The 25,605-nt window shown below is 52.1% G+C and overlaps 3 protein-coding genes across 5 annotated transcripts in view; 1 reads left to right on the top strand and 2 right to left on the bottom strand.

The window, feature by feature from the left end:
* Nucleotides 1-2,700: 2,700 nt before the first annotated feature.
* LOC134139704 (uncharacterized) lies at nt 2,701-16,510 on the bottom strand. 3 transcript variants are annotated; one of them, XM_062574414.1, is made up of 13 exons: nt 12,984-13,002; nt 10,638-11,407; nt 10,087-10,210; nt 9,891-9,977; nt 9,577-9,684; nt 9,154-9,343; nt 8,703-8,812; nt 8,276-8,418; nt 7,917-8,071; nt 5,106-5,261; nt 4,367-4,468; nt 4,147-4,249; nt 2,701-3,422 (listed from the first exon to the last, which is right to left on the bottom strand). In XM_062574414.1, exons 2-8 carry the CDS (start codon nt 10,658-10,660, stop codon nt 8,359-8,361), a joined length of 702 nt encoding a protein of 233 aa, XP_062430398.1. In that variant the 5' UTR covers nt 10,661-11,407; nt 12,984-13,002; the 3' UTR covers nt 2,701-3,422; nt 4,147-4,249; nt 4,367-4,468; nt 5,106-5,261; nt 7,917-8,071; nt 8,276-8,358. The 3 variants fall into 3 exon arrangements, with proteins under 3 accessions (XP_062430398.1, XP_062430399.1, XP_062430397.1); XM_062574415.1 differs by lacking the exon at nt 12,984-13,002 and having other exon boundaries at nt 10,638-11,086; nt 11,336-11,404; XM_062574413.1 differs by lacking the exons at nt 2,701-3,422; nt 4,147-4,249; nt 4,367-4,468; nt 5,106-5,261 and adding exons at nt 7,458-7,737; nt 16,469-16,510 and having other exon boundaries at nt 11,336-11,407; nt 12,984-13,066.
* Nucleotides 16,511-16,857: 347 nt separating this feature from the next.
* Nucleotides 16,858-25,605, bottom strand: part of PRAG1 (PEAK1 related, kinase-activating pseudokinase 1) — a 31,555-nt gene continuing 22,807 nt past the window's right edge. Inside the window, exon 7 of the transcript XR_009958248.1 lies at nt 16,858-17,676. The gene's annotated coding sequence lies outside the window, so the exon portion shown is untranslated. The remainder of the gene's footprint in view (nt 17,677-25,605) is intronic.
* MBOAT4 (membrane bound O-acyltransferase domain containing 4) lies at nt 21,052-22,923 on the top strand. Its single transcript, XM_062574989.1, is given in 4 exon segments — nt 21,052-21,234; nt 21,571-21,786; nt 22,028-22,108; nt 22,110-22,923. Coding segments are annotated over 4 exon segments (1,230 nt in total). The 5' UTR covers nt 21,052-21,115.

The following is a 25,605-nucleotide window of genomic DNA, read 5'->3' as shown; positions in this document are numbered from 1 at the left end:
GATTTTGAAGACTGTTTTGGGGGCTCACAAATGCAGACTGATTCCCCAAAGCACCTCACGGAGCCTCGCAAACATAGGAGTTAACCTTGTTTTCCAGCGCTTCTAACCAGCCTCCTTACTCCCCCCATTTTTAAAGCACTCAGAACAGGCCCTTGAGCTTGCTTTGGAGCACCAGAAACACAGGACTGAGCCTCCATTTCTGAACCCTGAAACAGCCCCATGAACCTGTTTTCAAGCACCCCAAAATGCAGGAAACGTAGGAAGCATCACTACATGGAGAGAAATCAGAGAGCAGCCTTCCTCCCCGCCCCTGCAAAGGGGCTGCCAACAAAATGGGTGCATCTGGACGTGGCATCTGGAAGCAGATCTTAGCCAAGTGCAGAGTCAGCTTTTGTCAAGAATTTCACCCAGAGCTACATGGAGGACATTTCCTTCATTCAAAATAATTCAATTAGCTCTGTACGGAGACTAATTGTCCAAATTTTAGAAACTCTTTGAGAGAGGGAAAGCTTTTTCTATAATTTGTTAATAAAAATAAGGCATGAGAGGCTAAGACCTACTGATTCTAAAAATCTCAACAGGTTTGCAAATGAGAAACAGCAGTACAATTCGCTGTCTATAGATAAAGTTGACTTCGTCTAAGGGAGATCTAAAGTAATAAAAGTTCTGTCTTTATTTATTTAAAGGCAGTCCTGTTTTCCATCCGCACAGAGCTGAACGAAAATTGCAAATAAATGGTTCATTTCCTAACAAAAGGAAATGAATTGTTCATCATTTTTCTAGAAATCTTTGTCTATCCACTTCCATTTTGGAAGTTTTGTCTGTCTGGCTTCTACAGTTCCTAGGCTACAAGAGAAAATGGGAGTTACTAAACTGTATTGTATGATTGTAACTGAGAAAGCATGAGAAAAGCTTCTAATTCCAGACACTAATTTTCTCAGAGCTGCCCAAATACATTTCCCAACCTCCTGAAATACCATCATCCCGCCGGTGTGGGATTTTAAATAAGACCACTTGCAAAGATTTCCTTTCTCTGTCAAGAGCCCTAACTGATCGAAAACTAAATAAAAATAATATCTTGAAATGACATTTTCCACATTCTCCTAGCCTGGTAGCCAAACATTCAGACCAGTGGTCACCTCGCACCCACTATCACCAATATTTCCTTTCTTCTCACATCCTTCAAAGATTGTAATGTCTTCTTTTTACTGTGTTGGTTGTCAGAAAAGCATCTTTGGCTCGCAAATTGTGTCCTTTCTTTATTGCGGCCAGGGGCACACGTTCTCCTGGACATTTGTTGGTTTATTCGTGCTGAGGAGGTCTCACACACATCAGGCGGTTCTGAGAGCTTTAAGGAGCTGGTGTTTGATGAGGTTTTCATTACAGGGCATTTGCTTCCCCCTGCTGTGAGGTTTTTCCTGTGCTAGGGTGAAGAAAGCAGTCCATTAAAAAAAAAAAACAATGGAGATTTTAGCTACGTTTATTCCATTTATTGCAGAACTTAGAAGATGGATGCAATGGGATTGTCAAAATCAGAAGGGCTTGTGAAGCGTAAATGAGATGCGACAGACTTGTCAATCTGGGATAAAATATTACTGCAGGTTTGAATGGAGCGATACTACCTCTGTGGGAGAAGTGTGGTCACCTATATGACACTGCCTGGATCAGCACAGTTTCTATGGTGGTAAAGAAGGAAGACTTTTTACATCTTATCTGGGATTTTCAAAATTATTTCGTGTTGGCATAATTCAGTGACTTGAGTGCCCAGATAAGAGCTCTCACAAGGCCACTAGCAACTAAGTGACCATAGGGATAACACCGGGAAAAAATGGGATTTTTTTCCAAGTAACAGCATCAGAAACATCAAATTTGGGGATGGATGCATTGAAACGGGGACCTGTGAGGGAAGAAAGTAGTTAGGGGCTGGCTGGTTTTTTGGAAGGAGAGAGGGGTGGAGAAAGGGAGAGGTGGAGGTGGATGGGAGATGAAAAGGCCTGGAGAAATGGAGAGAAGGAGGACAAGAGGGGCAGGTGGGGTGTAAGCAAGGAGCTTGTCCATGCACTTGTCTGCTTGCAGCCTCTGCCTCGGTGCCTCAGCGGTCTGTGCTATCTTCTCGTGAAACCGTACTCGCTGTGCGAGTTTATTGTTTGCTGTTTGCAGGGGGGTGCCCTGAGGGGTCTCAGCACCAGCAGCTGGAGAGGGGCTGTGGGACACGGGGGCTGCAGGGCCATGTGCCGGTGACAGGAGAGCCTGGGAACAGCAGTGGTGCTGGTCCAGGCACAGGTATTAGAGCCTGGGCTGATACCTGGGGGATCTGTAAGCCTGGTGCACTTGTGTACCCTGATGGTGGGACTTCGGGGGCTCTATAGTGGGGCATCTGTTTAAAGAGATGAATGGTCAGGAAAGTCAAGCACATGCAAGAATAAAGCTAGGAATATTGCTAAAAGGAAAAGTAAAATCATAATTAAGATATTAACATAAAGGCTGTAGAGATAGTCATACAACAGTAGAAACATACCAGAACAATAATAATAGAAATATTAATAGCAGACAATAGAAAAGCGTTGGCAGGAAAATATTAATAGAAATATTAATAGAATAATACAAAAATGAAAAACAATTTTTGTGATCGTATAAAGTATATTATAAATATTAATAAAAGGAAACTTGACTATTAGTAACATTAAAACAATTCTGTGTGATTCTGTGATTATGTAATGAAAATTAAATGTCAATTAAAAGGGTAACTTTAATGAAATGATGTAAATATTCATGAAACAAATAGAAGACTATTAGTAAAGACAAATTAATAGAAATATTGAAATAGAAGACCTTTTAGTATTAATATTAGCTGTTAGGGTTTCAAGAAGCTGCAAAATGATCACTGGTCTGGTACTTTTTCAACGCAGGGTGGGAGATGGAGCATTTCTCTCTTGCGCGTGCCTACCTAAGCCCCCACAAGGAAGCTGGGTATTTGGGGCTGAAGGGCTCAGGGCCTGGGAGCACTTGCACTGGGATTGCAAACGGCCACGGGCCCAGCACGGTGGAGGCAGGAAAGGAGCTGCTGAGGCAGTGAGAGCATAGGTGCGGGAGAGCTGTTTTCCACCAGCTGTCTCCCTAAAGAAACAACACCCAGACAGAGTGAAGAAACAAGGTTGCTTCGCTGGAAAAAGTGCAGGGAAGGGAGAAGTGCCAGGGACAACTCGGAGCACCGCAGGCTCAGGACTGAGCAGCGCTCCCACAGCAAACGCAGCCGTCGCCCGGAGGCCAGCACCATCTCTTCGAGGCTCTCCTCGGCCTGTAGCGGACGGCTTTCCCATTGCCTCTGGAGGAAGACCTCTTCTGAGCTCTCAGGATGAAGATTGTTTGAGCTGCCAGGCAACGGATGGAGGGGCGGATGTCCTTCTCCATGCCTTCAAGTGCTGTGAAGGAAAGGAAGAGAACAGAGGTCAAAGCTGCAGAGACCCTGTGCATCCCCTTCCAACAGGGCCATCCCAAGCCAGCTCTTCTCATGGCCCAGAGGGAACGGGGGGGGGGGGGGACGGACAACTGGATCAGCTAGAACTTGCTGGCCAGCAATGCCCCCAATCAAGCACCCCAGAAACCTCGCTCTCTCCGCTCCCCATGCCACGCTTCCTCCGCACGGGGAGCGGAGCCCTCCTTGCCTGTGGCAGGAATTGAAGCTCGCTGCCCAGGCGCTTTCCTTCTCCCCGCCAGCCCCACCTGACACCCCACTGCCATCACTCACTGCTGCAGATCTTCTCCAGTTTCTCCTCACTCTGGTCCTTCAAGTGACGCCCAATGAGCCCTAGGTGTGCACCCAGCCCATCACAAATCTGCCTGCGCAGCCCATCCCCACCAGCACGGCTCCCCTCAGCCCAAGTGGCCTGGAATGGGGTCCTCCCCTCCTTGGGCAGGGCTGAGCCTGGTGCGGACTCCAGCACCGAACGCTCAAGGAGAGCACAGAGGGAGTGAAAAAGGCTTCCAGCAGCTGCCCGTGTGCGGACAGGGACGGAAGAAGGAGACAGGGGCCCCTGGGCACCCAGACCCTGTACTGGGCAGCTGGGGCTGCAGCAGCCATCAGGGCTGGTTCTTGCTGCCAGCTGGGGCTAGGCTGCTCTGCAACAGAGAGGGGCTGTGACTCACCAATGACCCTCAGGGCCTCTTCTCATAAGGACTCTTGGGGGTTCTCTAAGCACAGCAGGCTCTGGCACAGATACTCTTCTGCTCGGCTGCTGTCCCCGGCAAGCTGCACACAGCAAAAGGGCATCAGCTTAGCACGGAGCCTCCCCGCTCACACAGGCGGTCCCTCAGTCCCTATAGCCTTCTTCAGCCACAGTCCTGGCGGCACGGCGGCTGTGCTTACCAAGCACTCACTGATCCTCCAGGTCTGTGCCGTCTCCAACAGATACTGGAGCTGCTCCCACCTGAGCAGCTTGGCAGCATGAAGGAGAGCTTCCTGGGAGGCCTGCAGAGCAGCAGAGACATGGAAATGCCGTTGCAGCCAAGGCGAGGAGGCCTTGCATCTTACTCCCCTTGGCAAGCCTTTCCTGTCCCCTGAGGGGAAGATGCAGCAAGGGACCGAGTCTGCCAGTGGCTTCAGTGCCCTCCTGGCACCACTACCATGCCAGGCACCTCGTGCTGCTGAGGCAGCACGACAGAAATCCTCAAGAGTTGCTGAGCTGTAGCCAGGGTCGGGTGAGGCCTAAGTGCTGCAGTCACAGAGACAGCTCAACCAGAAGTGCCTGCAAGGGGCCCTGTGTGCCCAGCATGGCATTTGGTTCCCAGCCCTCTTCCTATGGGATGTGCTTGGGCGGCTGGGGGGGAGCATGCAGACAGAGGGAGCACAGCTGGGAGAAGATGCCACCTCTCTGTCCATGTGTGAAGAAAATGCCAAGGCAGGAGGATGGAAGCACTTGTGGGCCCACAGCAGACAGGGAGGCTGGTGCTGTGCTGTACTCAGGGAGCCAGGAGGTTGCTCCCCATGGGCACACACACTCAAAGGGTACCATTGCCAGAGCTCTTGCCTCTGATGCTCAGCTCTACCCTAGGAAGGTCAGCATTGCCCTCCCCAAATCACCCCCAAAGACAGTACAAAATCTCACCTGAGCCACGCTCTGGATCTGATCATGCAGGTGGAAGTATAAGAGCAACAGGCTGCCTTGCACTTGCTTCTCCATCTGCCTTTTGTCAGAGCCCACTATGAGCTCCATCACTTTGGGGAAGAGGCGAATGGAGAGTTTTGACACGCACTTGGACTCCTGGTGGGAAGGAAGAGGGGACGACCTCAGTGCTGGCTGCTCCAAGCTCACAGTGAGCAAGGGGGTCAGTGCCTGATAAGGAGACCAGCATCTCTGGTTCTCACTCTGCACGGTGGTGCTGTGGGCCACATCTGCGGCTGGTGCCAAATGGACCCAGACCCACGAGGGGCAATGCCAGGGAGAACAGAGCTGCAGGAGGCATCTGTGCCTGCAACGGCTCCTCTGGCCCTTGCTGCCCTCCCACCAGCTGGGCAGGATAAGGCAATGGTCCGATAACCCCAGGGCTAAGCGTTTCCTGACCGCGCCCAGGGCTGCATGAGGCAACACGCACAGCACAGCCATGACCCTGCCCAGAAGCCTATGGACAGGCCAAGAGGACCCCCAGCTCTCCCCCCAGCCTTTATATCATCAAAGAGCGGCACGAGCTGCTTGGTCAGCTGTAGCACCATGGGGGCCGGCCATCCTCTTGTCCATGAAACGGAGCACATTGCTCAGCACCATGAGGACCTTCGTGCCAACAGCCCCGTCCACATCCTGCACCCGACTGACGATGTCTGGGAGCAGGAACTGCACTTTTCTTGCCTACAAGAAACACACCTCTCTCTCTTGTGAAGCAACGAAGACCAGGCTGGAAGAAACACTCTGCTTATTAGCTAGCAGCCAGGAGCAGCTACCACAGCTCCCGCTCCCACGCAGAGTCCAAGCTACTGTAGTACTCAGCAGCCCCTGCCCAGAGCCTGCTTCACCTGGCTGACCCCTGCTCACCATCTCAGGTTTCTCAGAGAGCATCACGAGGCTTCTGAGTACTAGCCCGTGCTTTGTCAGGCACTGCCTTGGAAGACTCTTGAGGAAGAGGTCCTCCTCTCCCCTCAGATCCACGCTGAGCAGCAGCTGAAACACACGTAACACAGAGTTGCTGGCAAAGCTGCCTCCAGCCATCAGCCCGGGGCAAGGGCACCAAGTGCAGGCACAGCCCAGACCAGAGGCAGCAGGGGTGCAGGGCGCTCCCCTGCCCCCCTCCTTGCCCCACACCTCAAGGCACACCACACAACCTGCTCCCCTCTTCCAACTCGAGGTGCAAGACAGCTCAGCCTCTAGGCACAAGACACCTCTGGGAGGTGCCGCTTAGAATCATGGAATCAGTAAGGTTGGAAGGGACCTCTGGAGATCATCTAGTCCAACCTCCCTGCTCAGCAGGGTCACCTAGAGCATGTTAGCCAGGGTTGCATCCAGGCAGGCCTTGAATATCTCCAGAGGAGGAGACTCCACACCTCTTCAAGGGAAGCTTCCTGGGGAAGTGCCTGAAGGGCTTCTCTCTGCTGAGCAGTGGTGCCAGCAGGTGGAAGAGGCAGAAACACAAGGCTCCTGGGTGCTTCGTCATCTCTCTGGCAGGCAGAAGAAGGCACCTTTGGTCCTGAGCAGGCCACATAAACTTCCACAGGCATCGCACTGCCCCATTTGAGACATTCCCTCCCAGCTTTGGAACAGGGATGGAGCACCTGATGGGGCTGATGGTAATGAATTGGTCCTGTCGCCACTCCTTCAAGAAGGTATTGACCTCCTGCAGCCTCAGGTCCATGCTGAAGGAGACCCCAAAGAGCAGCACCAAGAAGAGCCATGGAAATATCGCTTCCACTTGCTGCGGGCACGTGGGCTGTCTGATGATCTCATGCGGTGCCCTGATTGCCTGCAGAAAACATCCAGCAACAGCTCTCTCTGCTGAGACCTCCCCCGTTACACGGCCCAGGCCTGGGCAGCTGAGGCTCAGATGCTGCCCTGGTGCCACAGAGCATACAGCTGGAGCAGCCGACTTTGCTGCCTGGCCAGAGCTAAGTCACGCAAGCACTCCTGGCTCAGTTTGTGGCATGCCCATGACAAACCTGCCTGGGCTGCCACAATCCTCCCCCTGGGTGGGTCTCAGGCATCTGGCACCTGCCTCTGGCTTCCCTTTCCCAGCCCTCAGAGCCTGCTCGAGCTGCGTGTTGGCCCTGCTCTGCCCTCTACCCCTGCTCCTAACCCGACTTTCCAGCCTTCTAAGCAAGACAAGGAGATGCAAAGGTGGGAGAGGACATGGGGCTGCTCCCACAGGCTGCTCCGTCTTGATACTCACAGAGCCCCAAGCAGTGCTCAGCACACAGGCGTGCTGGCACCGCGGTGGCCTGGCACTGGGCACAACCCTGCCAGCCGCAGCCCTGAGGAGCTGTACATGTGTGTCCCAGCAGAGGTCCTGGCTTGGGGGCACGTGGGGAAGGACAGGGGGGGCCTGCCTCTCGCCCAGACAAGCCAGCACAGTCCTGGGCATGAGCGAGCCCTTGTCCAGAAACTCACCACCAAGGAAAGCAGGATTGTTTCATCCTGGCTGGAGGCGAGTGTCTTGTGCAGGGGCCAGTCCTCCACCAAGCTGAGGAGCTCCTGCAGCACCTTGTCCGCAGGTGTGGGCTCAGAGACCATCAGTCTCCACATCACTACGGCAGGGCTGCAGACCCAGAGCACTCTGTCAGCAAGGTGCCTCTGGTGCGACGCTGTGAGCTGGTGACCCCAGACCCCCATCGTCTGGGGTCTGGCAGCCCAAGGGTCTGTGGGCGATTCTGCCCACACAGCACAAGCTCTGAAGGCTGGTGAGCCCCAGGCCCTAGAGGCAGCTGAGCCCCTTACCTGTTGCACTATGGTGAGTGGCACAAGAGGCTCTTGACCATCTCACTGGGGTCCATGCAAGTGAGCTGGACAAAGGTCTTGTGTAGGCTCTGCTGGGCAGACACGTCTCTGATGGACATCAGGCTGGTGCAGATGCAGCTCACGATGCCTGGCACCTGGAGACAGCACATCTGAGAGTGGGGCTGCTGACAGAGCGCAGCCATTTCCCCAGCTCCCCACTGAGTGTTCTTCTCTTTGCACCACCCTCTGCTTGGCCTCAGAGGGTGCTGGGTGCCGGGTGCCTGGCACACCTGGATTCAGAGGGTCAGGAAGGCCCCAGAGGGTTCTAGCCCTACACACCCCCGTCGCAGCGTACTTACATGCTCCAGCTGGGAGGCATCATCTGGCACGATCAGATCCAGCACGAGAACGGCTGCCTGTGTCTCATAGGTGCTGGAGGTTGTCATGCCCTGGATGGCCGCGATAATGACATCTCAGAGGGCTGGAGAAATTTCTTAAATAGCTGTGGGAGAAAGGAGCAGAGGGAAGATGATGGAGAGGTCACACGGAGCTGGGTGACAGCACTGAGGAGGAGGTCGGAGTCCCCGTGCGCTGATGCGGAGGGGAACCAGTGCTTGCTGGCAGCCAGGAGGGAAGCCTTCGCTTAGCCCCTGCGCAGGGACAGTGCAAGCCCTCTGCCCAGTGACTGCGAGGCCCCCTTAGCCCCACTGCTTCAGGAGCTCTCTGCTCATGCAAGCCTCATGCTGACCCCATGGCCACCAGGCTGCCAGGGGAGGTGCGCCTTACCATGGTGATTTCCACAGCACCGATGGGCTGTGGAACCCAGAAGACATTGGCCACTTCCCGATCCTCCTGCAGCTCCAGATGCTCGCAGCTGTCCTGGGTCACTTCCCTGCCTGCGCAGGAGGGGAAACACAGGGTGGTCAGCAGGAAGGGCAGCGAGGTGGAGATGGCGCACTGACTGCGTGTGGGAGGAACTGCCCGCGTGCGTGTCCCCTCCCTGCCCAGGGAAGCAGATGCATAGCTCAGCAGCTGTGTCCTCCTGCTCAGGCCCCCACTCCACTAAGCCCGGGCTCCGGGGGTCCCAGGCTTGACACATCACGCTTGCTACCTGCACCGCTGGCAGAGGCGTGTTCTGCTCTTTTCTCTCGCTGAGCAGAGGGGCGCTGAGGCCGTGCCATGGCCTTGCCTGGCTGTCTGGATGGGAGAGGACCTGGGCTGGTGCAGAGTCTCTTACTTCTTTGCTGCAGCAGGAACTTGTGCAAGTGATGCAGGGCATCGGCTGCTCCGCGACTGGTCCCCTCGTCCTTGTAAGTGCAGCAGAAGGCAAGACATCCCACCAGTTTCCCCATGATGGAGAGACGCAGGTTTCCATAGCTGGCCGAGCTGCTGTCCTTGCTTCTTGCTGAGCAGAAGCCAGCTCGGTTCTGCAGGAGGGAGGCAGCCCTGGCACCAGGACTGTGGGCCACTGGTCGGCACCAAAGCCTGGCAGCCAGAGCCCACCCAGGGCTGGAGGCCAAGGGAGCCAGAGCTTTAGAGGGCCCTACAGCCCTGGCTCCCACCGCAGCTGGGCAGCGATGACTAGGGCTACAGGGGGCTGCCAGCCACCAAAAAGGGCTGACGGGGTGTCCGGATGTTGCCTGGACCACAGGCTCCTTACCTTCAGCAAGGACAAGCAGTTGACAAGGAAGTCGGTAAGCCCAGCAACCTGCACCACTGCCCTCTTACGAGTAGCTGCTTGCTGGGAGTCTATGAACGGCAGCAGGACCTGGAAGAGGAAAGCTGCTGCTCTGCCCTGCAGCCTAGGGGCTGCCGGCTGTGTGGGGCCTCGTCAGGAGGGTCCACCTCCTGCCCTTGCTTTGGGGCGAAGCAAGCTTTGGCGGGAGCCCCGGCCTGCAGAGGCAGTGTGCAAGGTTTTCCCCTCCCATTGCTCTCATCCCAGGGAGCCCCAGCCACTCCTAGCAAAAGTCAGACCTGCAAGATGTGCTGCATCTCCTGGAGGCCTGACGTGGGATGTCTGAGGACCAGCAACTGCAGCATGTTATCCATAACATCCATGGTCTGCAAGGAGGACAGAGGGCGGTGGCACTTCCTGCCCCTGCTAGCACAGGGCAGCCAGCACCAAGCGCAGAGGGCCTGGCAGGCTGCCCGGAGCTCAGCCAGCACGTACCCTGGAGTAGAGGGAAGCATCCAGGTTTGCCACGTCCTCTTCTGGAGGAAGCTGGAATACACTGGAGAAGCAGGCGTACAGAAGCCTTTTCTGCACTTCGCCCCTCACATGAAGCTTCGCTTCACTGCAAGGAGAGAAAGGCACCTCTCAGATCCTGGTGCTGATGGAGGTACCTACAAACCTCAGAGATGGGAGACCCCACGCGAGGTGGGGGAGCGTGCCTGGAGGCACCTCCTCCTCTTCCCCCCCCTTCCCCAGGACACAAACCCAGGCACCAAAGACAGTGCTGGCAGGTGGGGCTCGAAGCCCTCAGCATCTCCTGCCTCACCCCCGCTTTGGGGGAAACGTCTGGAGACACTAGGAACTAGAGCCCCAGGGCCTCCTCTGCCCTCCCGTCTCCCCCACCCTCGGGCCCAAGGCAGGATCCAGGAGCGGACGCCCAGCACGTGGCACTGACGGACTCCCCCAGGACAGGGCGGCTCGGAGAGCTGCTGCGGGGGCTGTCCAGCGGGGAGGCCTTGGCCAAGCCAGCGGCTGGGGCACTTGGGTACCTCATGGCAACAACGGTGAGCATCACTTGCTGCCTCACTGCATTGTCCAGGCGTTGAGTGGACTCTTCGCAGAGCAGCGCCTGGAGAGCGCAGCTGTGACGGGCCACCGGAACCGCCAGCGCCTGACAAGGAGCCTGCAGGGCTGGCGGAGCCCAGGGGCCCCCAGCACAGCCACCCCCTCCTCGTCGCCCAGGGCTCCGCTCGCAGGGCTTCTCAGGGGCTCCTGGAGACCCGAGGTGGGAAGGTCTCCCCCTGGCCTGTCCTTACTGGCATGACAGTGCCCCACCGGCATGCCCTCGTCCCCAGGCCTGCGGGGCGTCCCCTCGCCGTGAGATGCTCTGTCAGCTCAGCTCTGCAGAAGTGGAGGACTGCCACGTGGAGAAGTCTCTGCGAGAAGCCTTGCAGAGAGTAGGGATGGCGGACAGAAACTGCAGCTTCTGAGCTACCTCCTGACACCAAGGAAAAGAGGGACAGAGCGGAGGGCCTGAGAGGCGCAGAGGCACGGCCGGCAGCCCCGGGGTGCTGCGAGGCCCACGCTAGCATGTGGCACGCCTGCCAGGGAGCAGCTCCACACAGCCGGCACCCTCTCTGGGGGCTTCTGAGCACCGAGCAGAAGCAGCGGCACCCACCACGACACACAGCCACAGGAACCCCTGAGGAGATGCTGGCACCAGCCCAACAGAAATGACCACGGTTACCTTCTTTCTGCTTTCAAAATAGGCATTGCGTGCAGCCCAGGGCTTCTGGCACCTCTCCAGGCATGCTGCGACCTGGGGTGGAAAGGGAGGTGGCGGAGCTGCAGGGGCTGCCGGGTGGGTCGGAGGGAAGAGCCGAGACCTCGGCCTGGCCCCCCGTGCCACAGCTGGCAGCCCCTCGCCCTGCCCAGTCACTCACTGATCCGCAGGACATCGAGCACGCGCAGGCTGTAGGGCAGCACCCGAGAGCTGCCCTCCACAGGGGCTGGAGACAACCTGCCCTCCTGCACCTCCACCTTCACCACCTCCTCCTCATCATCTGCCCAGGCCACCCTGGGGCAGCTTGGGGGGGGGGGGGGCGACATCTCTCTGCCATCCCACGGGACGGAGGCAAGGTATGAGGGTCTCTGTGCCAGCCGCCCCCGGCGGCCCCATCCCGCTCACCCGGATCTACCATGCAAGGGGAGACCCCAGGAAAACGCCTCAGCCGCGCGAGACCGCCGAGGGGGCTTGCAGGGCAAGGCTTGGGCGTGCGGGCATCATGGGGGGGGGAGGTCAAAAAGGGCCCTGTAGTCACCCCGGGGCAGGGCGTGTTCCCGCGGGGAGGGGGCACGGGAGCCAGCTCCCCTGTCCTGGGACACCCGCAGCCGCAAGGGAAGTAGCCACACAGGGAGGGAAAAGCACGGAAATGCTGAGAATTGTGATCCTCGCGGAGCACGCACCGGCCCAGGTGGCTTTGGAGGCCTGAGCACTGTGTTCCCAGAGGGCTCCCCACCTTGTGCAAGGCAGATTGACTTGAGGGGGAGTAAAAAAACCCCATTTGATTGGCTTCTTTCCCACCACTCCCTCTTGTGTGACTCACCTAACTCCTCATTTTGGGCTACAGGCCCCTCTGTAACCACAATAAGATCACAGACAACCCGCAGATTTCAGCTTTTCTTTCCCAAGAGGCAGTAGCAGAGAGGCTAGAGGAGGGAAGAGGGCTCAAACCTACCTCTGCACAACCAGATTGGGTTGGATAAATGCAAAATCAATGAGGTGGGGGAGGCCCCAAAGTCCAGGTTAAGGTGCAGGAGGAACCCAAGCTGTCCTCTCCCCAATTCCACCCAAATCACAGAATGACAAAAATGTGGAAGGGACCTCTGGAGGTCTTCTAGTCCAACCTCCCTGCTGAAGCAGTGTCATCTAGAACACATTGCCCAGCACTGTGTCCAGACTATTTTTGCATATCTCCAAGGATGGAGAGTACACAACCTCTCCAGGCAACCAGCATGGGTGAGGTTACAATCCAAAGGAGAGCAGTATCTACACCTGAAGCCCCTGGGAACAGCCTTTAAGTGAGCCCACAGGCACTAATTGGCTTAATTAGGAACATGGAACAGGGGTAGGAGGTTTATGTTACTAGTCCTGAGTGGAGAGGGATGCTTGATTAGCTAGAGGAAATTGTGGGCAGTAGGAGGGCTCTTTAAGTGAGCCTTATAAGAGAGACTGGCATTTGGACTTTGAGACAATTTGTGAGAGGAAATGGAGGCTGGGAAACCCTTTGCTTCAATGATACCTAACTAATGAGATTATTCCTCTTTGCTTGTAAACCACCTTCAGGACAGGGCTTGACCCCTGAGGCTTGTGCAGCCAGAGCGCCTGCATGTACCTGATGTGTTGAAGGCTTCATATGAGAAGAAGAAATAACCTTGAGGGATGCAGAGTCTCTCTCCCTTGCCCCAACAGCCTTTTCTAAGTGGCATGAAAAAAGAGATGAAAATGTAAACATATGTTGTAAATAATTCATCTATACAAGCCAGAGCTGGGAGATGGTAGGATGGTGGGCTTAGCGGTTGGTTGGAGAGCCCTGCTAGATATGATGAAAAAGCAGAAAGAAGTGTTACCAATCAATTATCCCACGCAACAGAAGAAAGGTCAGGGGAGATGGGCAAGGGCGAGGTGCTTGTGAAGCTCAGGGAAGAATGCGGGTAGTGACTGACCACCTCAGTAGCACAGAAAGCTGAATTTACCCTAAAACAAAGGGGACTTGAAAGCGACCTTTGTCTTAGATAAACGGCTATATCAGTTGAGAGGACCAGCTGGTTGGATAAATGTTTCTCTCTGAGTTAATGAGGCTGGCAGCTAATGAACGGGTTCTCTCCTCCATCCAGTGTGTGAGGGAGAAGGAGGTGAGGAGGACTGGGCCGATACTGCAGGCCAACAACTAGCTGCACAGCTGGTCTTAGCAACAGGGCTGTAGTTTCTATGACCATGGGACGCTGTTTGAAGATGGACATCTGCATGGGAGAGGCAGGAACCACCTCACTAAGCAGGGCACGTGCATCTTTGCCAACAGGTTGGCCAGCCTAGCAAGGAGGGCTTTAAACTAGGAAAAGCAGGGGATATTCTGGGAGAGCTAATGCTACAGATTGTCAGTAATTTTGAAGATAGTCTTGGTTCTTTTCTCTGTGTTCATAAGAGGCCTGTCTTGATTAAAAGCAGCAGAGCCAAAGGAGCCTTTCTGTGGACCCTCTGAACCACCAGGTGCTCTGTAACCAGATTGACATCCACAAATAACCCAAAGTCTCTTATACCGTTTCAGCAAAGAGCCTTCTCTGTGATGGCTTTAGGCCTTGATTTTTCCTTTCATGGCCGGAGTTGGACCTTATGCCAGCACTACTAGATACGGTTTTACTTGTCACTAGTACCCAGAGAAACTGATTTAACATTACTGGAGGACTGCAAGGTAAGGAGCACACACATCTGTCTCCAACATCTAACTTGGATCAAATTTTTCAGTTTCAAGACATACTCACTGGAGCATGCATCTCCTCTTTCCCCCTAGCCTCAGCACATCACTCTCAAAGTGGCTGTGGCATTACCTAAAACACCACCGCCATCACTTTGGCTTCCCTCCCTTAATTCCTTGATTTTTACATGGTAATCCCGCTGCTTTGTCCACGCAGCTTTCTCTGCAAACTGAACATGGAGCAGATGCACTGGGGAGCTTTCTAACACATCCACTGAAGAGCAAAGCAAAGCATCAAGCCGCAGCACTTACTTACATTTTGGGAAATACGCACTGCAGAACTGCAAACAAGTCTGTGGAAGTGGGAGGAACGCCGAGTGCAGATGCTTTGCCAACAGGCTTATACAGGTGGTAGTGTAGGGCTGTCCATGCTGACACCCCCCCCCCCCCGAAAGCTGCTCAGGGATTTATTTAAAGGCCACTGAAATTTTTGCAGTTACAACTGTGCATTAAAACAGCATACAAGAGCATCAAGTCAAGGCAGCCTTACAAATGCTTCCTGATGGACAAGCTAGCTGTTCTCAAACTTAAACCTATACACACACACCCACACGGCACACATAGGTGCGCCCTATATTTTATGATGTCCACGCTGAGAGGAAGAAATCAAAAGCGCTGCAGAGTCCATATGAGCAGCACCACTACGCAGAGTCCGAGCTAGCAACCAGCTGTGTGACAGCCTCAACACGACTGGCAGCTCCGGCGAAGGAAGGAGCTGCAGTTTGCTTTGCTTTGCGGGATGCCAAACCACCACAGAGCAGAGATGGCCTTTGCTCAGGGTTTATCAGGCAATCTGCCGCCTTGTGCAATCACTTCAAATAAATCCACCCGTCCAAGCTGGATTTTGAACTACACAAAAAGTCGAAAAGCAGTAATTGCACAGGCCCCTTTTCGGAGCACATCCGCATCAGTTTAAAAGCGCTAATTCAGTGGAGGCTGCCACTGAAAATTGGGATAGCTCTAAAAAATCCCACACGAGGGCAGCACAGCACCACCAAAGAGTCAGTACTGCTCAGAGCGGGAACTGTTTCTCCGGGAAATACGTCCCCATGACATATCTCATAGATGCACTTCTACTGAGTAACACGTACGCCACTTCGACACATCAGAAGCATACCAACTACCACGGTCTGTCATCGCGCATGTTTGTTGATAAGTCGTTTTATTTCACCCTCACAAAATGAACACGACTGCACAAGGGAGCTGCAAAGCGCCATCATCCACAAAGCGTTATCATTGCTCCCTACCCATGCGTGCATTGACCAAACAGACCTGCTCTCCGGTGCGGACTTAACGATACAAACGGAGCTAGGTCCTAGCAAATATTATTAGCTTTTGTCAGGCTTCTCATCTAGTTATCTTCAGCTTCTTCTCCCCACCTCTAGATAAATTCAGCGGACTGAATTTGCAAGCCTCTGTAGTTTCATCTTCTGAAACAATCTGAGTTTCACGAACAAGTAATTGATAGTATAGCCAACAGCAACAAACTCTACATATTTTTTTTCTTTTAAGTCACTTGTCTTCCTTACACTACTCATGAAGAAAACATTACATATGCATTTTACGGCATCCTCTAACACTTTATGAACTCCAGATCCTGTGGTAAACTGAATGAACTTAAGTGACTCAAAAGATATCCCTCTGGTTTTGAGTATTCTTGAAGTCAGAGAAACTGTGTGGAGGTTTAAAGCTCAAGATGAAAGGGGTCCCATCAGAGTAGAAAATACCCGTGCAACCCTCAAACTATTCAAGCAGTGCTGGGTACCCGGTACTCAATACTTGGACATGCTCAAGAGGAGTTACAAACTGGACCCTGGTTACTCTCCACAACTCAGTCACTTCCCCCGAAGCAAGCAGCAGCACCTTAATCCTGTTTCCCATAATCATCTGATGTGCCAGCAGCAGCTTTTTTCTCTGAAATGCCTTTTCCACATAGCAAGAGTCAAACCAACGCTCTGCACACACCTGCATTCGTGTCATTTAAGCAAGCAGCGAGCCAGAAAGCTCAATGGCTCAGTAACTCCTTTAACCATTAGGTTTTTGTTGTTGTTGTTGTTGACATTCCTAGTGCCATTTGTCATATAAATTTAAAAGGTGGCAGCAAAATAGTAAAAATGAAAAAGCTGCAGAAACGTGCTGGTGGCAAAAGGCTGTCCGAAGACAGCAGTTTGACTGAAGGCTTCAAACAAGTTTTATGCTGTGGCAAGCAGTTCAAATACTGTAAATTTCTGGGTGACATCTGGCAATGTGAGAGTTGAAAGAAAGAAAAGGAAAAAAAAAGGAAAATGGAAATTACAAGGCATATGTCCCAGAAAAAAGCAACATGAAAACAGAGCAGGACTTACTGTCTATCTTACTATACTATTTTTCAAAGACTTCTTTTAAATGCTTTGCAGCTATCTGGCACCGAAGCCCAATTAGTCATACACTACACAGTACAAAATCAGCAGCAAGACTGGACTGATGTATTCGTAGAAGGCACCACCATGCTTATTGCATTCCCAGAAAACTCAAGGACTGAAGCCATCCCTGTACTGAACTGGAGCAGAGAGACGCATCTCACATGAGCTACCAAACTTGCTTAGTACTTAGGACCATGACTTTGAACTTTGGTGCTATGGTTACTTTGAAACTAAATGGGATGTCTTTGTAATCTTGCTCAGGTTCGTGTGTGTACCTACGCTGTTCGCAGCAAGCAGGTCAGGTGCCTGCACCGTTTTGCAAGCTATTCTACTTGAAGAGGAGGATGAAGGGACTTTATTGGTGATACTTTCTGCAGACATCAATGTAAACGCGTTCAGTCCATTTTGATCGACACGTAAACAGAAGATTGTTTGGAACCACGCACTCCAACAAGAAAAAAAGAGATGAGCATCTCCCACTGCCCAGATTGCGCTCTTTCTGCTCCCAGTAGTAGTAGGCAGAAACAGCAATACTTGCACAAAATGTGTGGCAGAGGCATTTTAGACTGAAAGGATCTGAATCCTATGCAGAGCATCTCTTAGTTCACTTTGGTTGTTGAGTTTAAAGGTCATGTGTTTTCCAGGCCTTCATTCTCCAAATCTACGTTTATAAATCAACACTGTGATTCCTGTTGTAAAACTGGGGAAAGAAAGCACACCTCAATGTAAACTGAAAATCAGAGGGTGCTTTCACACCAAAAAAACTGATCAGAAGGGCTGTGTCACAGTCCAAAGCCAAAAAAAAGTTGCCAAGAATACAAGTAGAATGCATACTGCAGACATGATGTATACTGCAAATGCCATGCCAAGACTGTCTGCCCCAGTGGAGATTTCAACAACTCTGCTCCGTGAAACAGCCTTCCACTTGCCTGATTCCTTTTCCAGAATCAAACTTCTGGGCTAAGTGTCTTGGAGGAGATCCTCTTCCATTGCCGTGCTGCACCATTATTCCACAGGGATCCCCAAGGTCCTTCTCACTGCACCAAATACCCCTAGGATCATCGCTTCCACCTCCGGTCTCTGTTTCACGAGCAGTCCTGTTTTTTTTTTTTTTTTCTCTTCTGTGTACCTCACCAGGGAACACGGTAGATCTGAAGGGAGAAATTTTCAAGGCAAAAATTAGTCACCATTCTGCAAAGTATACTTGTATAAGGCATAGGAAACACCACATTCACAGTTTCGGGCTACCTTTCTGCAGAAGACTAACTGTCAACAGATCCCTCATCACCAGCTGGGAATCTGAATCAACCCACCTCCATTTCCACTTGCAGAAGATGTGGGGCTTAGCAGTCAAATCCAGCTCAGCATTAAGGCCAGGCTGCTTGTTCAGTGAGTCAGGCGGCTCAACGAGGTCAGCCATTCAGGAAGACAAGCTTTACTCAAGCCAAAGCCAAGCTTTTGAATTTTATTTCATTTCTCTGGCTTCTACCTAAGCTCCTGTTGCTATTCCATTGACTGGATGTCCCTGGAAGTCTAGAGCCAGCCAGTAGGACTCAGCAGCCAGTGCGACGTACCTCAAAGCTACCTTACTATAGGGCACAGAAGACCTTCTTGGACCTCCAACTACTGTGATGAAATAACCAACCTTTTATCCAAGGGGAAAAAAAGGCCGTCACCAAAAATAGCAATGGGCCATTCACAGCCAGCTGTCAGAAAACCAGCTATGGCAACAAGTAGCACAAAGCTGGCACTTGAGAGCAAAGGAAGGATTTTCTATGCTTTCGTGTTTTAATAAACCATTATGTTTCACCGTTTGTTAATTCCTTTTTTTTTTTTAATTTAAGTACTTTCATGTCTTGCTCTTCACAGCTGAATTTAAGTCCCAAAGTTTCTAATGGAGTCTACCTCATAACACCACAGGGAGGCAGAAAATACCATCCCTGTTGATAGATGGGAAATGCCAGGTAAATTGAGTGGCTTTCCCAAAGTCACAGAGAAAGTCTGAGACAGGAGCTCAGTCCAAGCATTCTGGACCCTATTTTAATGGACTTCCTTCCTTCCTATTTATCTGCTTTTCTCTAGAGAAAAGATAAACCCTAGCAGTCTTTTTCTTTAAAATATCTTTTTTTTTATTATTTTGATTTATGTCCTTTACTTTGTAATGCAGCCTGCAGTGAATCAGTGCAGACTATATTACAGTAGGCAAGCAAACTCGTTCCCAAAACCGTACTATATTCCACCAAGAAAGCAACTGCAAGGCCTCTAGATATTAGTCCAAGGCTGTACCACATCTGAGTCATATCTGTTCCAAGCTTGTGCCCACTGTCTGCCTTCACAGTGTTCGTCCTGCTCTTCTCGCCTGCTTATTACCAAGCAGTTCATCCTTCAGAAAGGAATAGGGTTGTTTCTTGTGTAGGACATAGAAATAAAGCCGTTAAAGCTCTCTCTCATGCTTAGCTACGGCTCACATGCACACTATAAGACCACGTTTCCATGGCCTAGCATCTGATGGTATAAAATGAGACGACTGCGCAGTGTGTCACAACGTTTCCAGGGCTACGGGAGAAAGTCGTTTCTGCTTCCTGAAAAGCAAGGGCATTTTTGCAGCACCATTGCAGTGAATTGCTTAAAGAGTTGCTGCAAAGGTCTTGAAAAATATTTGCTCAAAGTCAACGCTGGCCTCCATGGATCCTGTGAAACCAGGCTGCTGCTGCATGCCACGCATGTCAAAACTGGCATGGAAGAAGCTTCTCTCCAGTGTCATCACACATACAATGCAAGCATCTAACAACCTCTTCTTAAAATATACCCTGCACAAACATAGCAAAACAAAAAGCCAGTTTCCCTGCAACATTTGCTGAGAGTCATTTTTTTTCCATGAGGTTTTGGTCCCACAGATGCCAGCAGTGTAGATGAAATTTCAAGGGATTCAGAAATCAGAGGTGTAACCAACATTTTACATCACATCTTAAAAATGCTCCATACTGACCACGTCCAGAGACAATATGTGAACCCAGAGCTAGCCAAGGCAACAGAGTAATTCAGAAACAGGCCAGGATGCCCCAGCTCATCTTCTAATTTTAAGTGAAGAATTTGCATAACTGAATCCTTTGCTCTCTACGTGGAACAGTTTTCTTGCATATTTGAGACAGTCTTGGGGGTTCAGCTTTAAATGAAAATAAAGTAACTGTTCAAATACTGGAATTTCCACTAATCCAAATGTATTAAAACAGAGTCACTTAATCTTGTGAAATACTTAGTGCTGTTAACAAGGTGTTAAAGACTAGAAACATTCATAAATGTCAGCCTTCATCTATCTTTAAAATTAAGATTTCTTTTTGATGATCAAAAAGCTAAGTATTTTGAAGCATTCATCTCTGGAAGGGGGAAATCTTTTTTTTTCCTGTCCTTCCAGCATGTTATTTTTTTTTCCTCCAGATGGAAATTTCATAGTATTTCTCTTTGCAATGACACTGAACTTACTTACCTTTTCATGTGCCTAAAATAAAATAGGTATTAATCAAGTATTAAAAAAAAAAAAACTTTCTATTTCTTTTGAATTTTCTGGATTTTCTAACTAGATCTCTCTCTCTCTCTCTCTCTCTCTCACACACACACACACACACACACACACACACACACACACACACACACAAAGTGAAGTCTTGCAGGCTGATTTTCTTGGATTTTCTGCCTGTTTAACATGAAATACTGCAGCTGACATTAGGGGAGCAATAGTAACTCGCTCCAGATCACCCCAGAGATCAGTTTTCAAATCACTTTTCACATCTGGTCAAAAAGAAGAGCTTTTTGCCTTCCCAGGTAGCGTATTTTTGAATGAATGCGCAGTTTAAAATCAGCAACAGCTAATTTCTACCGTGACAGGTAGCTCAGTGATTCCATTTGTTTGTGTTTATTTTCTTGAAGAAAACCTGTTTCAGAAGCATAGAACTATTTCTGGTAAATGAAAAGGCTCGGTGCCCTGGTCTGAGTACTGGGGCCCTGTTGCAGAGCAGCAGGGCCCGTCTTCTCCTCTCGGTGACCAGGGGTGTAAATACCAGGAGGTCTCCACTGCCACCCCATGACAAGCGAGGCAAGAGCTGGGAGAAAGCCACAGCTCCTGAGGGTGAAGGTCTGAGCTGAGAGGAAGGACCAAGCCTGATAAATCTCTGGAGATGACTGAAGATCTGCTCTGAAATACATCCCAGCTTGATGCACATGGCAACCCAAGGAGGCTCTTATCTTGGTGGCTCGCTATCACGCCAGGGCAATGGCTCAAGCTTCTGGCAGAGCAAACACCACGTCTAAATTTTTTCCATCTGCACACAAACCTTGGGCCAGAGGTGCTTTAAGGAGTCAGCACTGACAAACGCAAACACTGTGCTCCTCTTCCTGCAGATACCTGTTTCCTTGGCCCGCTTTGTTTTTTTTTTTGTTTTTGTTTTTTTTTGTTTTTTTCTTTTTTTTTTTTTTTTTTGCTTTGTTTTTTCAGTTTGTGGTGTGGTCCTGCTACATATAAAGGAGCCAGACCAGCCTACAGCTCAGTCCTTTCCCTAGGCATCAGAGGACGCTGAAGAAGCAAGTGGCTTGATGCACTGGGCAAACGTGCTTGTCCTTTGCCCCTTGGCCTTGTACCAGCTGGCAGCTTTCCCCTTCGCTGCTCTCTTCCGTTACCTCAGTGCTTCAGGGCGGCTCTCTCCAACTGCCCGGTACGTGGTCTGACAGTCCTGTTTTGCCAGAGAGAGGTTTAGGGCTGTATCAGGATGGGCACATGGGCAACAGAGCAAGGCAGAGCATGGGGACTGCTTTGGGCATGGCTAGGATGGGGAGCAGGGCCAGCAACACTGGTCCCAGTTCCCCCCCATTGCCACTTGCAGCCACAATGGCCCCAATGGCCTCCTGGCCCTATGGAAGGCTAAGGGACAAACTATAGGGGTACCAGGGAGGCTGCTGGGCCTGAGTGATACCCTACTGTCAACACTGGAGCAGGAGTTTCAAGCCTCATTTCTCCTAACAGCCCGCCAAAGGCACCCTTTCCTTTCCAGGTACGTCTCCCCGCCTGCTGGAGGATGCCTCCTTGCCAGCACAGCCATGGGCAGTTACACCCTGCTGCTCTTCATCCCTGCGGCTGGCTCTGTGCTCGTCCTCCTCTCCGTCAGCCCAGCACGTGCCCACACCTGGGCCTTCAGCCTCCAGATGTCCTGGCAGACGCTCTGCCATCTGGGCCTGAGAAGCCAGGAGCTAGACCCACACGGCATCAGGTAACCCCTCCAGCACCACCTTCCTCCTGTCCCCTTCTGAGAGCCCTCCAGGGCATTTCAGAAGGGCAGAGAGCCCCTGAGCCAAGCAAGCTTGCTGTTCCCCAGCAGCTGGGCTCCCCTCGCCACATCGTCTGTGCACGCTGGGGGTGTGGGAAACAGGTTTCCATGTACACCCCTGCTGCTGTTCCTCTAACGCTCCCTCCAAAAGACTCACAGCAGGTCCTGGGTACTTTCCTTCCAGGTCAGCTATCATCCTCTCTGCCACCATGCTGCTGACTCAGAAAGTTACATCTCTGGCCCCGGATATTCATGAAAGGACTGTGCCAAGGGTTTCTACAGCGAGCACTGCCTCTCTGTAGCTACTTGCTCTTTTTTCCAGCCTTCCTAGGAGCTTCCCTGTGCTCCTTCAAGAGGTTTCAGGCCCAGATTGAGTTCTCAAGCACTTCCCACTGCCCACTGGGGGCTGCTGGCCGGAGATGCCTCTGTGCACTGGTTCTGCAGGCACTGCGCGCAGGGCTAGAGGGCCTGTTAGCCACCATGCAGGGCTGCACTGGCCTCAGCTGTGTGCACAGCATGTGGACACAAGCCCTGCTCTTGAAGCTGGCCTACTATTCACACTGGATGCTGGATGAGGCCCTCCTTGAGGCAGCAGGCTTCGGGCCAGAGGCAGGCCAGGGTGACCTTTCAGGCAGTGACCTGTGGATGTTGGAGACCACCAACCGTGTGGCTGTCTTTGCTCGAACCTGGAACAAGACCATATCCCATTGGCTGAGGAGACTCATATTCCAGCGTTGCCCAGTCCAGCCACTCTTTGCCACCTTCGCCCTCTCCGCCTGGTGGCATGGTCTCCGGCCTGGGCAGGTCTTTGTTTTCCTGTGTGGGGCCATCATGGTGGAGGCTGACTACCATATCCACCCTTTCCTCCGTGCCTGGGCTTCCTCCCATGGTGCAAAGCTCCTCTACTCTGCTGCAACCTGGCTCTTCACCCAGCTTATCATCGCCTACATCCTGGTGGCTGTAGAGACCAAGAGCTTCTCCGAACTCCACCTGCTCTGGACTTCCTCCAGCAGCATCTTTCTCCTCTCTTACAGCCTCACTTTGCTGCTGCTGCTCACCAAGAAATTGAGGCAAAATTGACCACATCCTCAGCTACCTTGTGCTGCCAGCTGGGGAATGTCCCCAGACACATGAGCACACAAGGCAAGAGGACTATCCATCAAGCAGCCTCATATAACAGCAGCTCATAGACAGGGAGGAAACAGGAGAAGCAGGGTGGCTTTGGCTCCTGCAGTATCCCCCCAGCTTTGAGGGATGCTCTGAAGTAGGGCAGGAGGGGTCATGGGACTGCTGAGCAGAATAGTTCCCAACAGCCCTGACTACACTGTATTTGTCTTGAGGCTTTGGGCCTCAGACTCACCCCAGGTAAGAAAGCATGCAACACTTCCCCACCAAACTCATCTGTGATATAAACGCACCAGCCAACAAATATGTCCAGCTCCTGCCTATCTGACTTGCATGGGGATGGGAGGTGGGTGCAAGGAGCCAAGGCCTGCCAGCTTTCCTTTCTTGCATGCAAAGGCCATAAGGAGCCTGGGCACAGGGAAAGGGGCTGGCAGTCTGTCTGGGAGCAGCATGAGACCAGAAGCAGCCCCTTCTGCACTCAACAGTACCAGCAAGATGGACAAGTCTGTGATATTCAGCCTGCAACTGCCCCTTGGCCCCTTCCCTGCAGCATGCGGACCGCAAGCTATGGTCCCAGTTAAGAGCTCTCCTGCAATCCCCCAGGGTGGGTGACATGGCAGGTCCCCAGGGCACAGATTAGTTGCACCCCTCTGCTTTACTGAGAACAAGGATGCTCTCTCCCTTCCACTATCGTTGCAGAGGATCCTGGCCACAGGAGGCAAGATGCCAGCTAGGCACAGCAGGGCTACTGCCTAGGGAGGGCCCAGCTTGCCCAGGCATGCTGAGGACAGCGTGGAGAAAGGGAAAGGGAGCCATCAGAGCCCTCAAGGTTGGGTACGACACTGAGCCAGGTCTTGGGGTCACTTGCTCCACAACAGTGGGGCAGAGGAAACCAGCTCAAGCACAGGCCTGGGACCCAAAAGCCCAGGACTGTTTGGATTAGAGTGGAGTCAGGGGCTGCCACAGAGGAAGGCAATAGGGAGCATGGAGCTCAGAGTTTCTGTTCACATGAGAGAACAAGCCATTCCCTGCTTCTGAAGACAATACAGCTGAAAATGCTAAAACATTATTGCCAGCCCATATTCTATGGGGCATGCTGATGCAGGGTACCAAGATCAACACCGGAGCCCCTTTCAAATGCCCTGTATCAAGAGAAAGTGTTACGATCGCATCAACCTCCCATACAGCGCAGGCCCCGAGACAGTACCTGCAACAGGGCCAGCGGCTGTCACTAAGCTGAAACTCAGCAAGCAAAATGGACCCAGACGTGTGTTATTTATGTGGGCCAGCTGGACACCTGGCCACTGCTTAGGCTCCTGCTGAGTGCCCAGCCCAAGCCTTGCAAGCCACTTGCCTCAAATAAACTATCTCCCTGTGACCAGTACAGCTGGCATTAAGTTTGTGTTTGTCACAGCCACATCTCTCTCTGCCACCTTCAGTGGTGTCCTGCAGAGCTGCCTCCAACTTGTTCCCCACATCCATGCTTACAAATCCAGTCATTTCTTCATCTTATCTATGCAAAACGTGCTGGACTGTTTAATAGCTCCCACAGTCCATGTGAGACCACGTGCAGCAGGCCAAGGCCAGGCTTTCAACAGCAACGTGTCCAGGATGGTCCACAGAGCAGCATTCATGAGCCAGAAGGCTCCTGAGTCATACCTATGTTGGAGGGGAGCAGACACAAGAGTCAAGATACAAGAAAGCCAGCATATAAAAAATAAAAAAATCCCTGATGACAACAGTTGGAGCCATCCTGCATTCTTTCAGCAGGCAGAGACGTGCAAGGCTTCCTCCCTACGGGGATCGGGGAGAAATCCATCACAAACGGGTGCCCAGCCAAGGAATCGTTCCCTCCCACCAGCAGCAATTGCAGCCAAACAGATAAAAGATCCAGGTGAGAAGCCTGGAAATGATTCACACAGTGTCAGAAAACCCGAGGATTTAAAATGCCTCCAAGAAACCACGCCAGTTCTGGAGGTGAATCAAGGCTGGAGGAGAGTGTTCATGCATTTCTCCCTATTTTGGGCTGGAAGAGGGTAGCTGAGCCTGAGTGAAGCTGCCTGCTTCTGGGCTCTCTCAAGGCATCCTGATCCTTCCCCTTTTCCACAGGCAGCAGAACTGGGCCCAGGAGCAGGACAGCTCTGCTCCACCTCTTGTTGGGTGGAAAGAGGGCAAAAGTGGCCCAATACCCTTCCGAAAAAAACAGCTTTTCTGAGCCGTAGCTCTGCCAAGTCAGGTGTTTCCCATACATCTAGATGGAGGGAGCCAGACCGCTTCTCCCTCTTCCATCATGCTGCCATCACCTCCCTTCTCTCAGAAGGGCATATTTGCATCGCACTCAGCCTTTGCATTTCTAAGTCAAACACCAGAAGCAATGAGAGCCTCCCAGACCAGAGGCCAATGGTCCTGACCTCCTCATGCCAGCTAACATCTCAAAGGGGTTAAACGCCAGACACAACGGACAGGTGAACAACCAGTTAGGAGCAGGAGGGACAAGAAAGATCTGGCCCTCAGTTTCTCCCCAGGGCCTCGGGAGGCGAATAGGGGGATTTTCCACTTCATTAATTTTACAAGGGATAATTCCCAGCCCGGAGCAGCAGCATCCCTGCGAGCACAGCCACATCGCAGCCCTCCCTC

Source organism: Rhea pennata, chromosome 4, assembly GCF_028389875.1.
Source record: "Rhea pennata isolate bPtePen1 chromosome 4, bPtePen1.pri, whole genome shotgun sequence".
Classification (NCBI taxonomy): Eukaryota; Metazoa; Chordata; class Aves; order Rheiformes; family Rheidae; genus Rhea; species Rhea pennata.
The sequence above is the reverse complement of the archived record's forward strand: the minus strand, read 5'-3'. Positions and strand labels throughout refer to the sequence as shown.